The sequence below is a fragment of the Saimiri boliviensis genome, chromosome 1 (genome assembly GCF_048565385.1).
Source record: "Saimiri boliviensis isolate mSaiBol1 chromosome 1, mSaiBol1.pri, whole genome shotgun sequence".
NCBI classification, from domain to species: Eukaryota; Metazoa; Chordata; class Mammalia; order Primates; family Cebidae; genus Saimiri; species Saimiri boliviensis.
In genome coordinates, this window is record NC_133449.1 from 3,561,097 (window position 1) to 3,580,527 (window position 19,431).

General features: G+C 41.8%; 1 protein-coding gene across 1 annotated transcript in view; it reads left to right on the top strand.

Annotated features, from left to right (window-relative positions):
* Positions 1-19,431, top strand: part of DCDC2C (doublecortin domain containing 2C) — a 140,101-nt gene that overhangs the window by 80,938 nt on the left and 39,732 nt on the right. Inside the window, 1 exon segment of the mRNA XM_074406589.1 lies at positions 3,308-3,349. Within this exon segment, the coding sequence (XP_074262690.1) occupies positions 3,308-3,349 (42 nt within the window).

Below are 19,431 nucleotides of genomic sequence, written 5' to 3' on the forward strand. Positions count from 1 at the left end.
TTTAGGCTTATGATTGCCGGCTTGACCTCCTGAAAGACAGAGATTGTGCCCTATGGTCTTATGTGTCATTCAGTGTCTTATATATAGTAGGTGTTTAATAAATATCTGTGGATTTGCTTTCAGTTGCGTATGATGAAGTTACTTATATATGTAATCCTGGAATAAAATGCTAATTACCTTGCAGTTGTAAGAAGACATAAACATTATTTATAAATACATACTGTTCAGGCACAGTGGCTCATGCCTGTAATCCCAGCAATTTGGGGAGCTAAGGTGGGAGGATCGCTTGAGGCCGGGAGTTTGAGACCAGCCTGGTGAACAAAATGAGACCCTGTTTCTACAAAAAGCTGTGAAATTAAAAAAGTAGCCAGGTGCAGTGCTGTGCACCTGTAGTCCCAGCTCCTTGGGAGGCTGAGGTGAGAGGATTGCTTGAGCCCGGGAGGTCGAGGCTGCAGTGAGCTGCAATGGTGCCACTCTGCTCCAGCCTGAGGGACAGAGCAAGACCATGTGTGGAGAAAACAACAACTACTACTGTATATAGAAAATATTTCTGATGTTTGATCACAAAGGTGTTATTTTTGTGGTAAAAATACACATGGTTTTTGTTGTGACATATAAAGACAATTTGCCGTTTAGCCGTTTTCAACGTGCAGTTGAGTGGCATTGATCACAGTCTCTATGTTGCATGGTCACGGCCACTGTCTGCTTCCAACACCTTTTCGTCTCCCCACACCGAAACTCTGTGCCAACTCCCTGTTCTGTGCCAGCGCCACATTCCTTGCGTGGCCTAGCCCCAACTGTGTTGTCATTTGAAGCACGTAAAAACAATCCCGGCTTGAAGGAGGTATTCAGATGCAAGTGTTATGATGGGATCCTCCTCACGCCGCAACCAGGGTGGATTCATTTTATAATTGTGTATGTCAATAGCATAGGAGTGGGAGCAATTGAAATCAAAAGCAAAAATAGAACTGTGCTTTTGGATGACACTTCATCATCCTCAGAATACTTTAAACGTGTTAATTATACGGTCATGACAATACTGACGATATTGGGCACTGTAATAATGTTTTTCATTCTTAAAAATGGAATTTTACCATTAATTTGCAAAGCTCTCCTGTGAGATAATAAAGATGAAATGTGTACATTTTCCTTTTACCTATTTAAAACTGTGTCCATTGCACACAATTTTAATTATATTGGGTGCTTGAGAACTGTCTGAATCAGTGTAGACTGGAATTTTCTCCAGTTCTTACTGCTTGATTTGTTTGGACACATTGATTTTAAAATATCTTATGTGCAAACAGCACTTTTTAATTTATGCTACCTGCGAAGTTTGTGAAGCAATGTGTTAAGGTTTTGAAAAGGCTTGATCCCTTTCCAAAGCAAGATGGAAAGTATGAATGGAAATGCTGGGAAATGTATCCACGGGCTGCATATGTAGGGCTCTCCAAGGAAGGCACGTTTCCTTTCCTTGGAGGTCCCCCGTGTGGTCGTGTGGTCAGCAGCCAGCTCTGTAGGGGTGCCTTAGAGGAGGGTTATGCAAAGGAGTGGTCAGGTATTGTGTGAATCAAGTTTTTTTCTGATTCTCAGTTGTCAACCTTTTAATAGTATTTAGGTGTTTCCTACTTTTGAAAAGGCCATATAAAAATTTCATGGGCAATTTTGTGTATTCAATGAAGAGACTGAGGGAGCGGAAGAGGGAGAGGGAGAGGGAGGTTGGCTATGATTTGGGGGTGGTGATTTTCTCCTCCTCCAAGAGCATGCTGTGCAAGTCTCAGCCTCTCTGGTGCTGTGCCTGATGTCTGCTGCACCCCTGCCTTGCCAGCTCTCACCTGCTGCCAGCACTAACTGCAGATGCCAGCCTCCTCCTTAAGGCTTTCTGGATCCTTCTGCCCCAGGGAGCATCTCTTCCTCCACTCACTCCCCACAGGATTTTGTTTGTCCTTCCTACGCTGTCCAAAGCACATTTTGGCTTTACTTAGAGCTGTTTGTGTACGTCTACTGTCTCTTCTGAGTGATTTACATTTTTTGAAGGAAGAGTCTTGACTTAATTCATTTTGGTGTCATCTTTAACACCTTTCATATCACCTTGCACACAGGAGTAACTGATCTTGAGTTTGGTAAGACCCTGGAGTAACTGACTTGAGTTTGGTAAGACGTTGGAAGATATTAGGTGGCCCATGTGCAGCATTGGAGACAGAGGGGGCATTGCCCAGCCTCTAACCTGAAGCTGGAGTGTGGCCAATCTGGAGCTGAGCGTGGCCCCAGTAGAGGGGACGAAAGATGAAGGTAGATATTTAGTGAGTCTCAAAAGGCTATGTCAGAAGAAGTGATTATCCCCAAAGCCTTCATGTTTATCTACAAGAAAATCTAACTTTTCTCTCTGGAAAATGCCATGAAGCCAAAAGCTAAGCAAAATAAGGAAGAAAATATTTGCGACACAAATCAGATTTTCTTGATTTACGCAAGTCTCATTAATCATTAACACAAAGCCCAATAAAAAAGAAAAGCAAATAAGGCAAACAGTAAATTCACAGAGAATAATACAGATTTCCAAAAGACATAAGGAAATATGTCCATGTCATTTCTAACTAAAGAAATGCAAATAATAAAAATGAATGTTTTGTCTTTATATCAGGTTGGCGGTGTCCAGTGCTTAATAAATCCAGATTAAGGATTTGTTTTACACTAGCCCTCTTGCGGATAATTCAACACTATATTTTTATGTTAATATAGATGCAGAAAAGTAGCAATACTTCTTAGTAGGGTTATGTATAAATCAATGCAGCCTTTTGGAAAATACTATTAACATAGAATATAACAACATGTTTGTTATATTAATATAACAATATATTAATGACTATTAATAATAGAAACAAATGCAGTGTTCATCTACAGGGCTTGATTAACTTATGCTTCACCAATAGAATGGCATACAAGATAGCTGTGAAAATAGTTAGATAGACTCATATAACTGAAGGATGGGAGCTCCAAGATGTTATATTAAGTGAAAAAAAAATCAAGGTGCAACAGCGAATACAGGTGTTTGCATAAGAATGAGCAAAGAGATGTACATAAAAACAAAGGGTTTAGAATGAGAAACCAAGTGGAAGGAAGCAGGAGGAACAGGGCAGTGAGCTGGTGGTGAGGATGAGGCTTAAGGCTTTACGCAAACTCCTGAGTGATGTTGATGAGAAAGAATTTGACCTCCCCAAGAAGCTGAGTAGAGGCAGGGGAGATAAGGGTTTATTATATGCCATCTTCCTTGCAGATAGTTGATTCCTATATTTATTTTTTTTAATACTAGGAAAATGAAGATGCAAGGCTTCGTGAAGACTTTGAAAGAAAGGTTTGTATCAACAATAGCTGTGGTTTTGTGTTTTCTGTTGTGAAGACAGAGCTAATGAGAGAATGCATGGATCCCCAGCTCTTGGCAGGTGCTTTTTAGGAACATAACCTTTATGTCTCTGTCATACACCGAAGCTCTGTTTTCCAGAGTTAGAAAACAAACTTGGAGAAAAAAAGAACCACAGTCAAGGACTTTCACAGAGGTGGATGGTTCCTTGGGAAAGGCAAATAAGAACCAGGAATGGAAAGTGCTTTAGGGCCGTGCGTGGCTGGCTGGCGTCTGAAGGTGCACCCACCATGACTCCCGGAAAATGCATATGTATTATCTGCCAGCTGCACCTGTAGTCACTCACTTAGGCCTTCCAGGCAGTCATAAAAGCTGCACCGTCAGACGCCAGCCATGAAGCTAAGGGTGGATGTGCTTGCCTGGTGAGGCTGTAGGAGTTGGGGGCTCACAGCCCTGGGGAAAGTGGATCTGTAGCTGCACCGGGGATTTCACCTGGCAGCCGCAGGCGCTCCCCGCCTCAAAGCGTTGCTCTCCCCGCCATCATCAATAGCTCAGTCCTCAGCAGGACTGAGTTCTTATCCTAGGTTGGTGGATGACTAAGTGATGATAGTGATTTTTGGCTGAGTGTGCCACGTTTCATTTATTTAGTCCTTAGTTTTCTTAGACTCCTCAGCACTCCTCAAAGGCCGTGAGCCCTGAGTGATGACTTGGGAGGTGAACCTAACCCACGCCAGCACGTGGACACTCTCTGCCTGGCCTTGGACACCAGCACGTGGACACTCTCCACCTGGCCTTGGCTGCTTCAGCACCTGCTGGGTGTGTGGCTTTGGGAACACGCCTCAAAACCTTATTGCCTCAGTTTCCTCCTTCAAAGTTTGTCCAATTGTTTATTTATAACAAAATCAACCTCCAGGAGAGAATATGCATAAAGTCTGCTCAGTGTTACTACCTTTTATTATTAGAAATAGCTGACTTGCAAAAGAATCCAGATGGTATCATGGGGGAGGGGAACAGGTGTGAGCTGTGTCCTGCCTGTGCACGGAGCCTCTAATGTGGGTGTGTCCTGCTGTGGAGAGAGCCTCTGGTGTGAGCTGTGTCCTGCCCGTGGAGGGAGCCTCTCATGGGGGTGTGTCCTGCTGTGGACAGAGCCTCTCATGTGGGTGAGTCCCACCTGTGGACCGAACCTCTGGTGGGGGTATGTCCCGCCCCTGCAGGAGCCCCTGGTGTAGACGTGTAGGCAGCTTTGTGGCCGGAAGAGGACTAAATTCCTGTTTCAGCTTTTCCACCAACTGGCTAGATGCCCTTTGTTAAGTAACTTGATTAATTCAATCAACAATCATTTTACATGTTTATAGGTTTACTTACTTTTCAAGAATCAGTGAGACGATGAATTGGAAAATTCCTGAAAAGTATAACATATCTATGTTTGAAATGGTGTTTATATTATTTGTACTTAAGCTAGATAATGAAAGTTTTTGTTCCTCAGCTTGAAATTAGACATTTGGTGGTCCCCACTCTGAACTCCCTTGTTAAAATCATGTAACCCATTTTGTGAGGTGGCATCCATTCTCTGGAACTCTCTGTAGCTAACCTAACTACACGTGGCTGGAAAAACAGTAATCTGTGTTCATCGTGATCTTCCCGTAGGCATAAATAATATCTGGTTTTAATGTCAAGTAATTCTTGGGAACATTTATCACTTGTTTGGCATACATATTACTCTTTTAAAGGGACTATTTTGCCAAATGCAATGGAATGAGAAGAATGCAAAGTTTGGCCCCATGCAAACTATGAGCAAATAGTTTCATTTTTCTGAGCCTCGGTTTCCTTATCTGTGAAACTGAAATAATTTCTAACTTGTGAAATGCGTGTAAAGATTAGAAATATTTAGAAGTGCCTTACTCAGTGGTCAGGGAATAAATGCCATGTACTACTGTTGTTACTGTTATTCTCTGGTTGAATCATGCCTCCAATTGAGGTCTAATGTCTTTGAAAGAAGGAATGAGATGTTTTTCAGCATAGAGCATGCACAATGCCTTATTCACAGTCAGCACGAATTATGTTTTTAAATTAACTTTTCTCCTATGATACCTCACACTAGTTTTAAAATTCAGAGTACTTTATTAAATTATAAAGGATTTATGTTGATTGTAGACTTACTAGAAAATGCAGATAAGAAAAAAATGAGAAGGTAAAACCCCTGAATTCCTCTGCTCAGAGTCTGTTCTCACTTTTGTGCATGTTTTTCAGGACTGTTTTCCACTTGAAATTTGCTTTTTGTGTAGAAAGAGGGTTGGAACTTGTCAAATAATACAAAATTATATTTTAAGAAATACTGTGAATCAGTATTGAGGATATTTTCAACATGTTAGGTTTTTTTCTCAGTATACTTCAGAATGTTGATTTTATTTATTTGAAATAGATGTAAACGTTTTTGAGTAGAGCTGCCACTCACTTTAAAAAGAGCAAGAAGCAGGCAGCAGTTGTCGCGTCCTTGTGAGGAGCTTCTCCAGGGCTGTGATGCCAGTGCCGCTTCCTGGATGTCATCTGCTGAACATTTGATCTCAAATCAGAATTTAAACACTCCATGCTTATGTTTAAACAGTTTTAAAGAATTTAAAAAGTTTCATTTTTTCTTCTGCAACAAATATTCAGTTTGATTTCCCATTGGCTATATTTTTGTGATGATAGTGAAAAATTGAGAGACTTAAGAGGAAGGAAAGTAAACAGATGGAATAATTTATCCATTAATAGATTTTAAAATGTAAACTACAATTTTAAATCATGAATCTAGATGTTGAACAATTCTACTTCCATCATATATTGGACAGATATTAGACTTTCTCAACTATCGCACCAACAAAGAGCATTCAGAATCCACTGGCTGTGCAGTTTGTAGTTTCATTTTGCATTTTTGCATCATAGAATATAAAATGAGCATATCAATCCTTCCAGCATCCAAGCAGCACGACAGGATGCCGCAGTGACAAGTTCCAGGTGCAACGTGTATAAGAAGATAATTGTGGCATTTTTTTTTCCCCAAAGGCTTCAAAAATCAAGTATAATTTTGATCAACAATAAATGTGCTATTAGTAAAAAAAAAAAAGTACTTAACATAAGATTTTTCGTATTTATAGACATCAATTTGTGAAATGGCCTATCACCTTTTAAAGGTGTACTTTTTAAGTTTTATGGCAATGTTATGCATAATCATATCAAAGCAAAGTCCTTTTAAATGAATGTTGGAGGCAACATTCAAAGCCTGTTAACATCCTTTGTTAAATGTCCTCCTTCCCTCCTTTCTTCCCTCCCTCTCTCCTTTCTTCCCTCCCTCCCTCCCTTTCTTTCTTCTTTTCCCCTTCCTTCTATTCCTTCCCTACCTCCCTCCCTTCTTCTCTCTCTCTCTCTCTCTCTTTCTCTTTCTCTTTCTCTGAGACAGGATCTTGCTCTGTCATCTGCAAGCGCTGCCTCCCAGGTTTGAATGATTCTCAATTCTCGTGCTTCAGCTACCTGAGTAGATGGGATTATAGGCATGGCGTGTGCACCATCTTGTTCAGCTAACTTTTTCAAAATGTTTTTAGTAGAGAAGGGTTTCACCATGTGGGCCAGGCTCCTCTCAAACCTCTGACCTCAAGTGATCCACCCACCTTGGCACTCTGAGAGTGGCAACTCTGCCTGGCCAAATGTTTTCAGTGTGATAGAAAAATAATGGGTTTTGTCTGCCTTTGAAACATTTATATTTTATTCATTTGGAGAAACAAGAGTGAAAAACTGCCAAGCACCACACAAAGCTCCACGTGGAATCTGAAGGCCCTTTTCCTGCCCTGATTTCCAGACTTCTTTTGAACTGGGAGCTGGCCCCTGTGCTTCTCTTGAAGAAATGCCTTATAGTAAATAGTACCAATTCTCATAATTGCTCAACTTTATATTTATAGTATATTTATTTATATTTATGACCTGATCTTTCACTCTTTTTCTAATGCCATGCCTTTAATTGTTCTTAGTCACCTCTCTAAGAAATAATTATCCATTCTGGTCATCTCTTAACGCTCTCATCCTTCAGGAATCATGTTATTATAATGATGTCATTTTCAAATCATTTGCCTTTTTCAAATTATCCCCCAAGTTATTTTGTGTTTGCATTCAAGTTTTCAACAACTCTCCATTGGATGGTTAATTTTTTGCCTACTAAATGCTTACTTCTTTCTGTCTGGAGCACATTTTCTGTTTATATGTCTCCTCCTTCCCTGTCCAGGAGTACTCTTTGCTCAAAAAATTCTTAACTAAGCCTGGGCATTCTAGGATCAAAGAAAGAGAGATTTGATCCTCTCATAGCTTTTAGGCTTTGTTTCATGTTGTTGAAAACAAGGAAATTTTTGACCTTGGGTGGAGTCATAACGACAAGAACATAAGAAAATAGAACACAGTGGGTAACTTCAGAACAGTAGTGATAGACCAGGAGCTATCTATGATTGATTAATGTTATGTGTGGTTGTGTGCTTGTTTTTTTTTTACAACAAAAGGAGTCTTGTCTATTTTGCTTTTTAATCTTCTTGTCTTGATGACTGTCCTCCAAATCATAGAGTACTTAGAAATTCATTGGGGATTGAAATCCACCGGACTGATGAAGGATCTTGAAGGAGATAGGTCTTCCCAAGGAGGCCCCTCGTGCTTCAGGCGCTCTGTGGAAGCTGAGAAACTGTGCACCTTCTGCCATTGTTTACCCAGAATGCCCCAAATGAGATCAGGTGGAAGGAGTGGGTAGTTGATATGCTACCAGCTATTAGACAAGTGATAAAACAGTGCAGCCTCTTTAAATGATCAAAGTAGTAGTTTATATCAATGGACATAAATAATGTTTAAATGATTTAATGTGCTTAAGAAATGCTAAGCTCAGAACATTAGCCAATTTTCATCGCCTGCAGCTACTGATGAAAACAATGTTTAAGCCTCTTACTGAAGTGAAATGCATGCACAAATCCGTAACAGTCGTTTCCTCTCTTCATGTGCTTTCTCAGTCAGTCAGTGGAGGGTGTTCATTTAATTAACATTGCCAGAAATGCCAATAAAACCAGGATCCAGCATTGTCTCTGACTCAGGATTTTTGTGACAAAATGAAAATGGCATTGATTCATTAATTGATTTTTAAGATTCATTGCCTCCCAGTATCTTTACCGTTTTCTCTCTTTATTATGTTGATACCACTCCGTCACCACAGCTCAGTCTTTTATTGCTTCTAAGAGACAAAGTCAATAGTGATCAACACTGGAGTCTCAAAAGTGAAGTGTAAGGTCATCAGTAATACTAAGTGGGGTCATGGTGAAATATTAAGCAATGACACTTTTAGAAAATTATGTGGTTCTAGAAGTAGAAAGCTTGGATCCCTCTATACACAGGAGGTTCATTTGGATTCAAATAATAGGAGAAGGATTTTCACTTAAAAATGGAAAAGGTGCCTTACCTCCTCTGCAGTCTCAGATATACGTTCTGGGCGGTGCTCTTCGTTAATAAAACACAGGTATTGCATTGGTGTTTCATAAGAGACAGTCACGGATGAACCAATCTGCCTTTTCATATGGTGGGCTCCATGGAAACAGTTTTGTTGTATTCATGACAATTTTAGAAATCACAACCAGGGTCCTGAAGAAAGAAGTGAAATGGCTCCAGTCTAGCCTAGAGAAGTAGCAAGGGAACAAAGATCAGTGGACACAGGTCAGTTTTCACCACCTTGTCTTCCATCTTGGAAGCTTCCCTACTTTCCTCCTGGTTTCTAGGCCGAGGACTCAAATTCTCATCCTCTTTCCCACTCCCCAGTGGACTCAGATTTGCTTCCCAGCTACCCTGGCGGCCTGATGACCCTCATGCCTCTCCAGCACTGTGTCGTTTGCAGTGGCCTGGGTGCCGTGCCAAGGCTGGGCCAGTGCCCTTCCTCCCCTCCCACTGGCAGAATGTCTTCCCCTCGAGGCTGCCTTGTGGGCAGAGGGCAGGATCCAGGCAGTGCTCTCATGCCACACCACCACAGGGCATTCTGTGTCGCTCTTATACGTTCTAACTTATTTTTCACCTTGACAGTGAAAGGGAAAGGAGATGAGATGAAGCTGGGTGTTCGGAATACCCAATTCCTCAGTAGCCTTTGTTCGGCCATTCATTTATTAGTTCTTTTTTTGTTTGTTTGTTTTCATTCACCAGTTGTCCACATATTATCTGTTACAGAAAATTGGTTTTAAGCAGATGGACAAAATTCTTACTTTGGACCATCTGCTATGACATAGACCAAGAACAGCAAATGGGATTTTAAACTCTTAATTAGAAGCGTCAGGTACCTCCCATGGGGTGAGAGTACACTGAAGTAGTTCATAGAACTTGATGCCCACCTAGCAACACCCAAGCAGCAGGAATAGGCCCCGGAGAAAGTAGAAACAGTCCCTGCTGTTGAGCTGGATGGTCTTCTCTGAGCTGTGTGTCCAGGCCCTGGCATCTGGGGCTTCAGAATCTATTTCTGTTCTCCACGAGTGGCCCCTGGTCTCACTTCTGTTGGCTTCAGGTTGGCAGGTATCTACTAAAATATGGCCACATAACACACAAGCCATTGTAGTCACGAAAAGAAAGCATTTTATTTGTATTTACTCGGTTTCCCCATGAGTTATAGAGATGCTATCTGTAACTTTTAAAATATATGAATTATTTCAAATTATCCTTATATATATATGGTCAATTTATGATATATCTGCAAGGCACCAAACAAGCTGGAGTTTAGGTTTGTGTAACATAGACGCGGTTGTAAATATAAATTTTGGACACAAAAAGTAACATTTCAACTTTTCATTTTTGAGAAGGCTTAATGAGAAATCTTTATTGGCTACCTACACGGCACTCTGTGAAGGTACTTTTAGGGGAATTTATTACTCAGTTACCTGAAATTGGCAGCTGTGTTTTGGAGAAAAATGTATCCTCTCCCATGAGTAGTTTGAGGAAAGAAAATCAAACATGAAGAGGAAAGGAGCTTGGAAGTCCACAGGCACTTTGAATTGACAAATGAGGTTGTTCAGGGGCCTTTTTTCTTGATTCCACACATCTGGGAACCTGGCAGCTTTTCCTCAAGAGAAAGCCAACGTGAGAAGCATCTGGAAGCTGTAACTCAGAACTGAGACTCGCTGTTCAGATTGCATGCAATTCCATCCGTAAGGCCGTGTAATTTCCATTTAAGGCATGGCCTTTGTTTCCTGTTTATTCATCTTCAGGACTTGTCTTTATTGATCATTGAAGGAGAAGCATCCATGGCAGTGCAAAAAAGAGTTCCATAATTGCAAACTCACATTTTCTGCTTGTAAATAGAATGAATAGAAAAAGGTAGGTCTTAAAAAAAGTTGTAGTGTACCTAAATGCAAATTTATACCTTGATTTACACGTAAGAATACATATCACAAATCAGTAAATATTGTAGACACAGACTGCATATGAACTTAACAAGCTGTCTGTATACTTGGGATGGGTGAAAATTTTTCTAAACATCCTTCAGTGCCGCCTTCTGCACCTGAAGTCTTTGCAGTGTTCCTGCCACATGAGTTTGTCACTACTGTCCAAATATGTATTACATCCTCCATGCAACTGCAGCTGACAAATGGACCTGTGCCAGGTGGGCTGGCTCCCTGTCCTGCCATCCATCAGCAGAATGGACCGGGTCTGTGGGATCTTACAATTCTGAGCCAGAAACACCACTGGAAATTACTACTCTCCAGTGGTTTTATGTGAGTGGAGAGGAAACGGAAGCATCTCTTTGGTAATCTCTATACTGTAATTTAAAAATGTTCAGTTGGTCTCATAAAATGATTTGGTAAGGATTCCCTCTTTTTGGATTGTTTGGAATAGTTTCAGAAGGAATGGTATCAGCTCCTCTTTGTACTTCTGGTAGAATTCAGCTGTGAACTCGTCTGGACCTGGGCTTTTTTTGATTGGTAGGCTATTAATTGCTGCCTCAACTTCAGCCCTTGTTATTGGTCTGTTCAAGGTTTCAACTTCTTCCTGGTTTAGGCTTGGGACGGTGCAAGTGTCCAGGAGTTTATCCATTTCTTCCAGGTTTACTGGTTTATGTGCATAGAGTTGTTTGTAGTAATCTCCGATTGTAGTTTGTATTTCTGTGGAGTCCGTGGTGATATCCCCTTTATCATTTTTTATTTCATCTATTTGATTCTTCTCCCTTTTCTTTTTTATTAATCTGGCTAGCAGTCTATTTTGTTGATCATTTCAAGAAAACAGCTCCTGGATTTGTTGATTTTTTTTTGAAGGATTTTTTGTTTCTATCTCCTTCAGTTCTGCTCTGATCTTAGTTATTTTTTGTCTTATGCTGGCTTGTGAGCTTTTTGATCTTGTTCCTCTAGCTTTTTCAATTTTGATGATTGAAATACCACCTCACACCAGTTAGAATGGCAATCATTACAAAATCTGGAGACAACAGATGCTGGAGAGGATGTGGAGAAATAGGAACACTTTTGCACTGTTGGTGGGAGTGTAAATTAGCTCAACCATTGTGGAAGACAGTGTGGCACTTCCTCAAGGACCTAGAAATAGAAATTCCATTTGACCCAGCAATCCCACTACTAGGTATATACCCAAAGGATTAAAAATCATTCTACTATAAGGACACATGCACACGAATGTTCATTGCAGCACTGTTTACAATAGCAAAGACCTGGAACCAACCCAAATGCCCATCGATGATAGACTGGACAGGGAAAATGTGGCACACATACACCATGGAATACTATGCAGCCATAAAAAGCGATGAGTTCGTCTCCTTTGTAGGGACATGGATGAATCTGGAAACCATCATTCTCAGCAAACTGACACAAGAACAGAAAATCAAACACTGCATGTTCTCACTCACCGGCGGGTGTTGAACAAAGAACACATGGACACAGGGAGGGGAGCATCACACACTGGGGTCTGTTGGGGAGGCCAACGGAGGGACAGCAGGGATGGGTGGGGAGGTCGGGGAGGGATAATGTGGAGAAATGCCAGTTGTAGGTGACAGGGGGATGGAGGCAACAGACCACATTGCCATGTATGTACCTATGCTACAATCTTGCATGATCTGCACATGTACCCCAGAACCTAAAGTACAATTAAAAAAAAGTTCAGTTATATCTCTATTACAACAGAAATGTTTTAAATGAATTCCAAGTATCAGGTGAAGGTATCTTCTGCATCTAATGCCTATCAGGCATGCCACGCTCTGTGCCAGGTTCAGACACTGAGATGCAGCAAGGTGTAGACCACATCACCACATCTAGACTGTTGCTCTCCTCAGAGACAAGAGGCTGTGCAGAAAGGTGGTGGGTGTGGGGACAGAGGCCAGGTTATGGGCACAGGGGCTTGAAGCGTATTTTTTTTTTTTTTTAAGACGGAGTTTCGCTCTTGTTACCCAGGCTGGAGTGCAATGGCGCGATCTCGGCTCACTGCAACCTCCGCCTCCTGGGTTCAGGCAATTCTCCTGCCTCAGCCTCCTGAGTAGCTGGGATTACAGGCACGTGCCACCATGCCCAGCTAATTTTTTGTATTTTTAGTAGAGACGGGGTTTCACCATGTTGACCAAGATGGTCTTGATCTCTTGACCTCGTGATCCACCCGCCTCGGCCTCCCAAAGTGCTGGGATTACAGGCTTGAGCCACCGCGCCCGGCCCTGAAGTGTATTTTTAATGCAATGTTTCTATTTTCGCTTGTGTTGTATAAAAATACCACATAAATATATACTTGAAAAAGAGAGAGATTTTAATAGACTTTGCTGATAACTGTAGATATTCTTTGGTACGATACCAAAACTTGACAAATGATAGCTTCTTAAAGGTTGGTTACAAAATCAGAAACCATATCAGTGAACTTTTTATTCTCTGTTACATTAAAATCTATTTTTATATCCTGTACTTTGAATGCATTTTTACTGATGCAGTATTTTGGAACATGATGCATTGATCATTTGGAAAATTTTGGTTCATTGAGTTATGTAAATGTTCAATGAGTTATGCAAATATATGGCATGTTTAATTATACAGTATTAAAAACATCACATGCATTAATATTTTCATCAATAGCTTTAGAAAAGACTTTTAGTATTGGGACACTGTCAAACACGTGCATGTTTTGTAAATCTGCATTTTTTTGAGCGCTCAAGTTTTATTATTTAACACAAATACTATTAGTTGTTTTTATAGAAGTAATAGTCTCATTTTGAGAAAATGCCTGCTAACTACCCAAGAATTAGTAACTACAGTTTGTAGGTTACTTATTCTTTCAAGTAAGGTAGCTCCGTGAAACAAGTGGCTAGTTCAGCTTGCAGTGTGCACACTCACGCAAGTGCTGCTTCTTGAGATAATCGTGTTGCTTCAGTGTGCACCAGAAGTGCTTCATGAGTTCTTCTCATTTCCCTACACAGGTTATTACGAAGGTCATGTACTCAGGGTCAGTGTTTAATCACATTCCTAATTGTCATTCCTTCAGGAAGGACATTTTAAGTGACACTGGCATTTTCTCAAGCCCTGCAAGTGTGTGGCAGTGAGTGATTCGGTGGTAGTGAGTACAGCCGGAGCAGGGCAGTGGCTTTGATTTGTCCTCAGGCATCCATAGCTTTACCTGCCATTGTTGTTGTACTGTCAATGCAAATGGCACACAAGGAAGGAGGCAAAGGACTCTTAGTACTAATATGAGCATAGTTTTGACCGCACTGACCCCTCGAAGGTTCTATAGACCCCCAGGAGTCCACAGACCACCTTTTGGGAAGTCATGCGTTAGATGAGGGCGGTGGTGATAGCATATACATCCACAGTACAAAAACAGTTCACTTCCAACTCCAGTCTTGCATTCTAGCAGGACTCATTGAAGTAGGAGTTCTTCTAGCATCTGCTGATATCCTAGAATACCAGGTTGTGAACTGAAGTACTGCAGGGCAGGGAGAGAGCAGGTCTGTGCTGCTCCCTGTCTGTGTGACCTAAGCGTGTAACCTGTCCCAGGCCATGGCTTTCTCATTCTACTGCATGGGGAGAGCACCCTGAAGGGCTACTGGGAGGGGCGTATAAGGTGAATCAATGGTGAGCTCTGGGTACGTAGGAGGAGCTCAGTGATCATGAGCTGTTGTCATTGTTTGAGAACTGACAAGAGAAAATATTAGAAGTAGAACACATTTTTTAATGTTTATGAATCAGAAATGAAGAAGAAAAATATCTCCATAATTGTAACACATCAGTAGAAAAACAACAGCTGTATTTTTATGTTTAGGACAAAAGGGATCAAATCCCTGTGGGAAGGTGTGTCCACGTAGCATCAGAATCTTGGCCTGGGTGGCTCCTGGGCCAGAGCCCAGCACGGAGCTGGAGCTTGCGGGCTCCATGTTTACTGGTCCTTGGCTTCTGCACTGGGAGCTCACAGGCTCCTCCGAGGCTGAGCTGCCTCCATTTCCTTGCAGTGTGCGTGCTGACCCAGCCGTGCTCAGTGCCTCTCCTTTTTTGATCATGGTTCTCCAGATACCCCTGTCTCCCCCAGGACTCCTGGGCTCCCAGCCCTGGGCTGATGGGACCCTACTGGGTATAGCCCATTTTGAGGTTCAGCTGTCCTTGCCGACTTCCTGGAAGACGCGGCAGGAACTCTTGGGGTTCAGCTGAGCTTTTCCTATCTCAGTGTCCCCTCAACACCACGTTCCTAAGTTCCTGATGGAAATGCTATGTGAGATCAGCTCAGAAGAGCTCTCCTAAGAAAGATGTCATTTGTTTTTCCTGTGTGGAGATGAAGCGAATGTGATTTGTAGTTCATGGAAAGTCATGCTTAGTTCTCAGACCCTTGATGCTGTTCAAGGCACTTAAGTTGCATAGTTTGAATGCAATGATTCTCGATCTGTGGATCTTAATCTGTGTGTTCTGGGCTGGACCTTTCCCACTCTTTCCAAATAAACCACCTCTGTGCCATCCCTTTCATCTATCTTTAGCAAATCCCGGTGTTGCTGGAAATAAATAAAAGTTGCCCTTCACTGCCTTCTGGCAGTTTTTCTGAACTCTGGGGTGAAAGTCAGACACTGCACCTTTAAATGCAAACAATGTAGGTTTGACTGTTTCAGCCTTGGAAAGACGCTGAGATGACCTCTTGTTCAGCATTCCAGGTGTGGTTAACTTTTAAGTTGGATGGCTTCTTTAAGCCCCAGAAGTAAACAAGCTCCCCTGTGTTTTGTTCATTCAGGCTGCTATAGCAGAATACCACAGAGTTGGAAGCTTATTATAAACAACAGAAATGTATTTCCTCCAGTCTGGGAGTCTGGGAAGTCCAAGGTCAGGGTACTGGCAGGCTCGGTCTGGGGAGGGCTTGTTTCCTGCTTAATAGATGATGCTCTTTTCCTGTCTTCATTTGGTGAAAGGGGCAAACTAGCTCTCTGGGGTCTCTTTTAGAAGGGACTGATCCCATGATGGGGACTCCACCCTGTTGACCTGCTCACCTTTCAAAGGCCCAGGCTTGTAATGTCATTAATGTGGGGAGGCGGGGTTAGGATTTCAACACATACATTTTGGGGGAACACAAACTGTTAGACCCTTCTTTCCTAAATGACCCATTCTCCATTTTCCTCTAAGATGTCTTCATTCCTTAACTCTCAAGAGTCCCTGGGCCTCTGTCTGTGCTGCCTTGTTAGTGTCAGGAGTATTCCGCTCTCTTAGGGCTTTGGTTCTGCTCACTGGTAAGCAGAGGCATCATCTACTTTGAAAAGCTGTTCCTGGCTCTTCCAGCATATGTGCCCACCACCTTGTTCCTGCAGTTATATTCATTTATTAACCTAAAATAGTTACTGTCATTTGCTTTGTGACTAGTTCCATGTGAAGATTCTTTCAGTTGCTTTTCCATGCCAATAATTGATATGTAATAATTTTAATTTCTCTCTATTTTCTCATCAGCCCCTTGAGATGTGGCTCTACCCCTGATAGTCTTGTGTTGCCTTTCTTTCTCATAACCTTTCCATCTTTAATGGTTGAATTCAGTGATTACTTCATTATCTACTCTATCCTTGTAGTCTCTGGGTGTTTTTTGTGGACCCTGCCTGTCCATCTGTTGGAGGTGACTTCTCCATTCTGTGACACACTCTTGTTCACATCTCAGTGCTGGCTTCCCCATCTTGGCTGCAGCCCCAAACACAGACCTCATGTCCTATCTTTGTGGGTTCTCCTCCTCACTGCTTCATTTTGTAGGTGGGTTTACCCTGAAGACTCTGAACATAATCTCAGTTGTCTTGTTTATCCCATTTCTGTTTCTGAATGCTATTTCAGTCCCTCTTCAATGAAACCTCTGCTGCATTTCATTTTTGCAGAACTTCTGCAGTGTACAGTCTGACCATAGGACTTTATTTGCCTCTGCATTTCCATTTCAAGATGCGGCTTCATCTCAAGTCCAGTGTCCTAAGCCAGCAGACACCTTCGTCCTCTTCTCCATCACTTGCACCTTTATTCTCTCAGCTGCCCAGGCCCTCGAGGCCTGAGTCTGATATTCGTGCCTCTTTTTACAGCACACCTGTTTCCAGCCAGCCATTCTGCAGGTTTCTTCTTCCAGTGCGCCATGTCCTCCCTTTCCCTTCTGATGGCCTCATACTGGCTGATACAGGGCAGCCCCTGGCTTTGTGCTCCTCTGACTCCATGCACCCTTGCATGCAGGTGACTCTTCCGTGTTTGTCCCTTTGTGTCAGTGCTCTGTTTGAAACCTTTACTGTCCCCACATAAGTCTAATATCGTCTGTGAAACTACCCTGACTACTCCAAACTTTGGTAGCTTCTGAAATCCTGAAAAACTTAGTCTGTATTAACATAGTTGGACACTTCGGCCTATACTATCTCCTTTGGTGTGAGTTTCAGATTAATTTATTAGTCACTCAGTATGATTGCAAGTACTCTGAGTGCAGAGAACATACCTTACATTTCCCCGGTAGCCGGTGATGCTGACCTGTAGAACCCTGGTCATAGAGTAGGTATTTACCTCAAAAGGTAATTGGTGATTTGCTGATGTTTGACATTTGCAGGAAATTTAAAACAAGGATCAGGATCTTTTTAGTTTTCTGTCTCTGCCATGGAAAGTTTCCTCCATTTTTAGAAAAGAACTCTATTTTCCTGTGTTCTTCCATTGTGCCTAATGTATTGAAGAACTGTTTCCATTTCACCTCATGCCTTGCAGATTATTTCACTTCCTGCTTTTCTTTTCCTGGTTTCTGATCCTGAAGAGCCCCACTTTAAAGGTGATGGTCAATTCATAAAGGAAGGACCTAGTAATCCTCCTTCTTAAGTTGTTTTTAGAAACATTTTCCTGTCATGCTTACACTTGCCTTTTCTATTTATTACATTATCATCAGTATTTACTGAAACCTTATCATCTTACCAGTAAGCACTTTTGATAATCACAAGTAAGAATTTTGATTTAAAAGAGATTTCATTTCCTTCATCCTGTAGGAAGGAAAGGAATTCTCTGTAGAATTCTCTGTAGAATTCCTTTAGAAAGGAAATTTAGAAATTCCTGTAGAAAGGAAAGAGAATTCTGATGCATGAGAAAGAGTGAGTCATTGTTAGAATAGACATGGCCTTCCTGTAATTTCAGAGTGCTTCTGCCTGTACTGTACTCACAACGGAAGAAGTCTTCACAGCGAACACCTGACTGTGACCAGCTCTTACCCCCATTCTGGCCTCCTAAACATTATAGTGTAGACTGAGGAAAAGTGTACCTTCTACTGAATTATTAGCGACATTCCCTTTCTAGGTCTATTTTGTCAAGACTAGATTGTTATTTATAACTTGGAAATATAAACTAAAGTAGGAGATGAATGTGAACACTGATGTATGTAGAATTACCTTCTGTTTTTCCTTTATCGATAACCTGAATAACTAAAAAGGAAGAAAATTGCCAAATAGCCTCACCTAAGTGAAACATTGCCTTTCACCAGCCACAAGAAATCAAGTTTGGGGCTGATGACAACTGATACCTTTAATTCCCTCTGTCCAGTCTCTAGACGGCAGTGTGGTCAAGAGAAAGTGGAAGTTTCAGACAGTTAATTCAGAAACAGCATGAACAGGGTCCAGCTAATCTAGGGTGAACCACAGAAAGAGGTGCCATTCAAATCCGGCAGCAGCTCCCGGCTGGCACCTGGGAAAACCTGCCAGGTTGATGAATCAGACCCCTCGTGGTGGAGAAAGGCTCAGAGCGTGATTGACAATGGACAAGATTGACAGTGGATAGGAGGAAACATCCAGCAACCTCATTCTCTCATCTCCATACTGAGTCATGTGACTGAGGTGGATGTTTCTGGAGAATCTATTTCTTCAGTGGTAAATGGAGCAAAGTGAAAAGAGAGGCTTTATTAGTGTTGCCTCACATCAGCTGCAGTGACCCTTGAAAAACAGCAACAAGTAATGTGTCACCTTGTGCCTGTATTTCCAGTCCAGTGCTTCTGTGAAATGTTTCAGAGAATATTTTATGACATTTTAAAAGAAGTAATTAGGTTTTTGCAAGTAGTGTTTAGTGTTTAGCTTTAGAGGTGGTGCTTAGGACTCATGTTTACCACATGCTTTGAATGATGCTGCATGCTACATTGGATGGTTTTAGTGAGAACAGTGTAATAAAATACAAATGCATCAATGCCTCACTTGTCTCCTTTTTAAGCAAAGATGTTTTGCAAAAGTGAAATTTTCATATATCTGATGTCCCTGTGATTAATCTACAATCACTTCATTTTTACTTTTTATTTTTTGAGACAGGGTCTCCTTCTGTCAACCAGGCTGGAGTGAAGGGTGTGATCCCAGCTCACTGCACCCTCAGACTCCTCAGTAGCTGGCACTACCAGCATGCAACACCGTGCCTGACTAATTTTTTATTGTTTTGTTTTGTAGGGATTAGGTCTTGCTGTGTTGCCCAGGCTGGTCTTGAACTCCTGGGCTCCAGTGGTCCTCCTGCCTTGGCCTCCCAAAGTGCTGGGTTTACAAGCATGAGCCACCATGCCTGGTCTTCAGTTCCTTTGTAAAGCCCTGTTCCCTGATAAATCAGTCATGACTTTGCACTTCGAGACTCCCTTTGCTG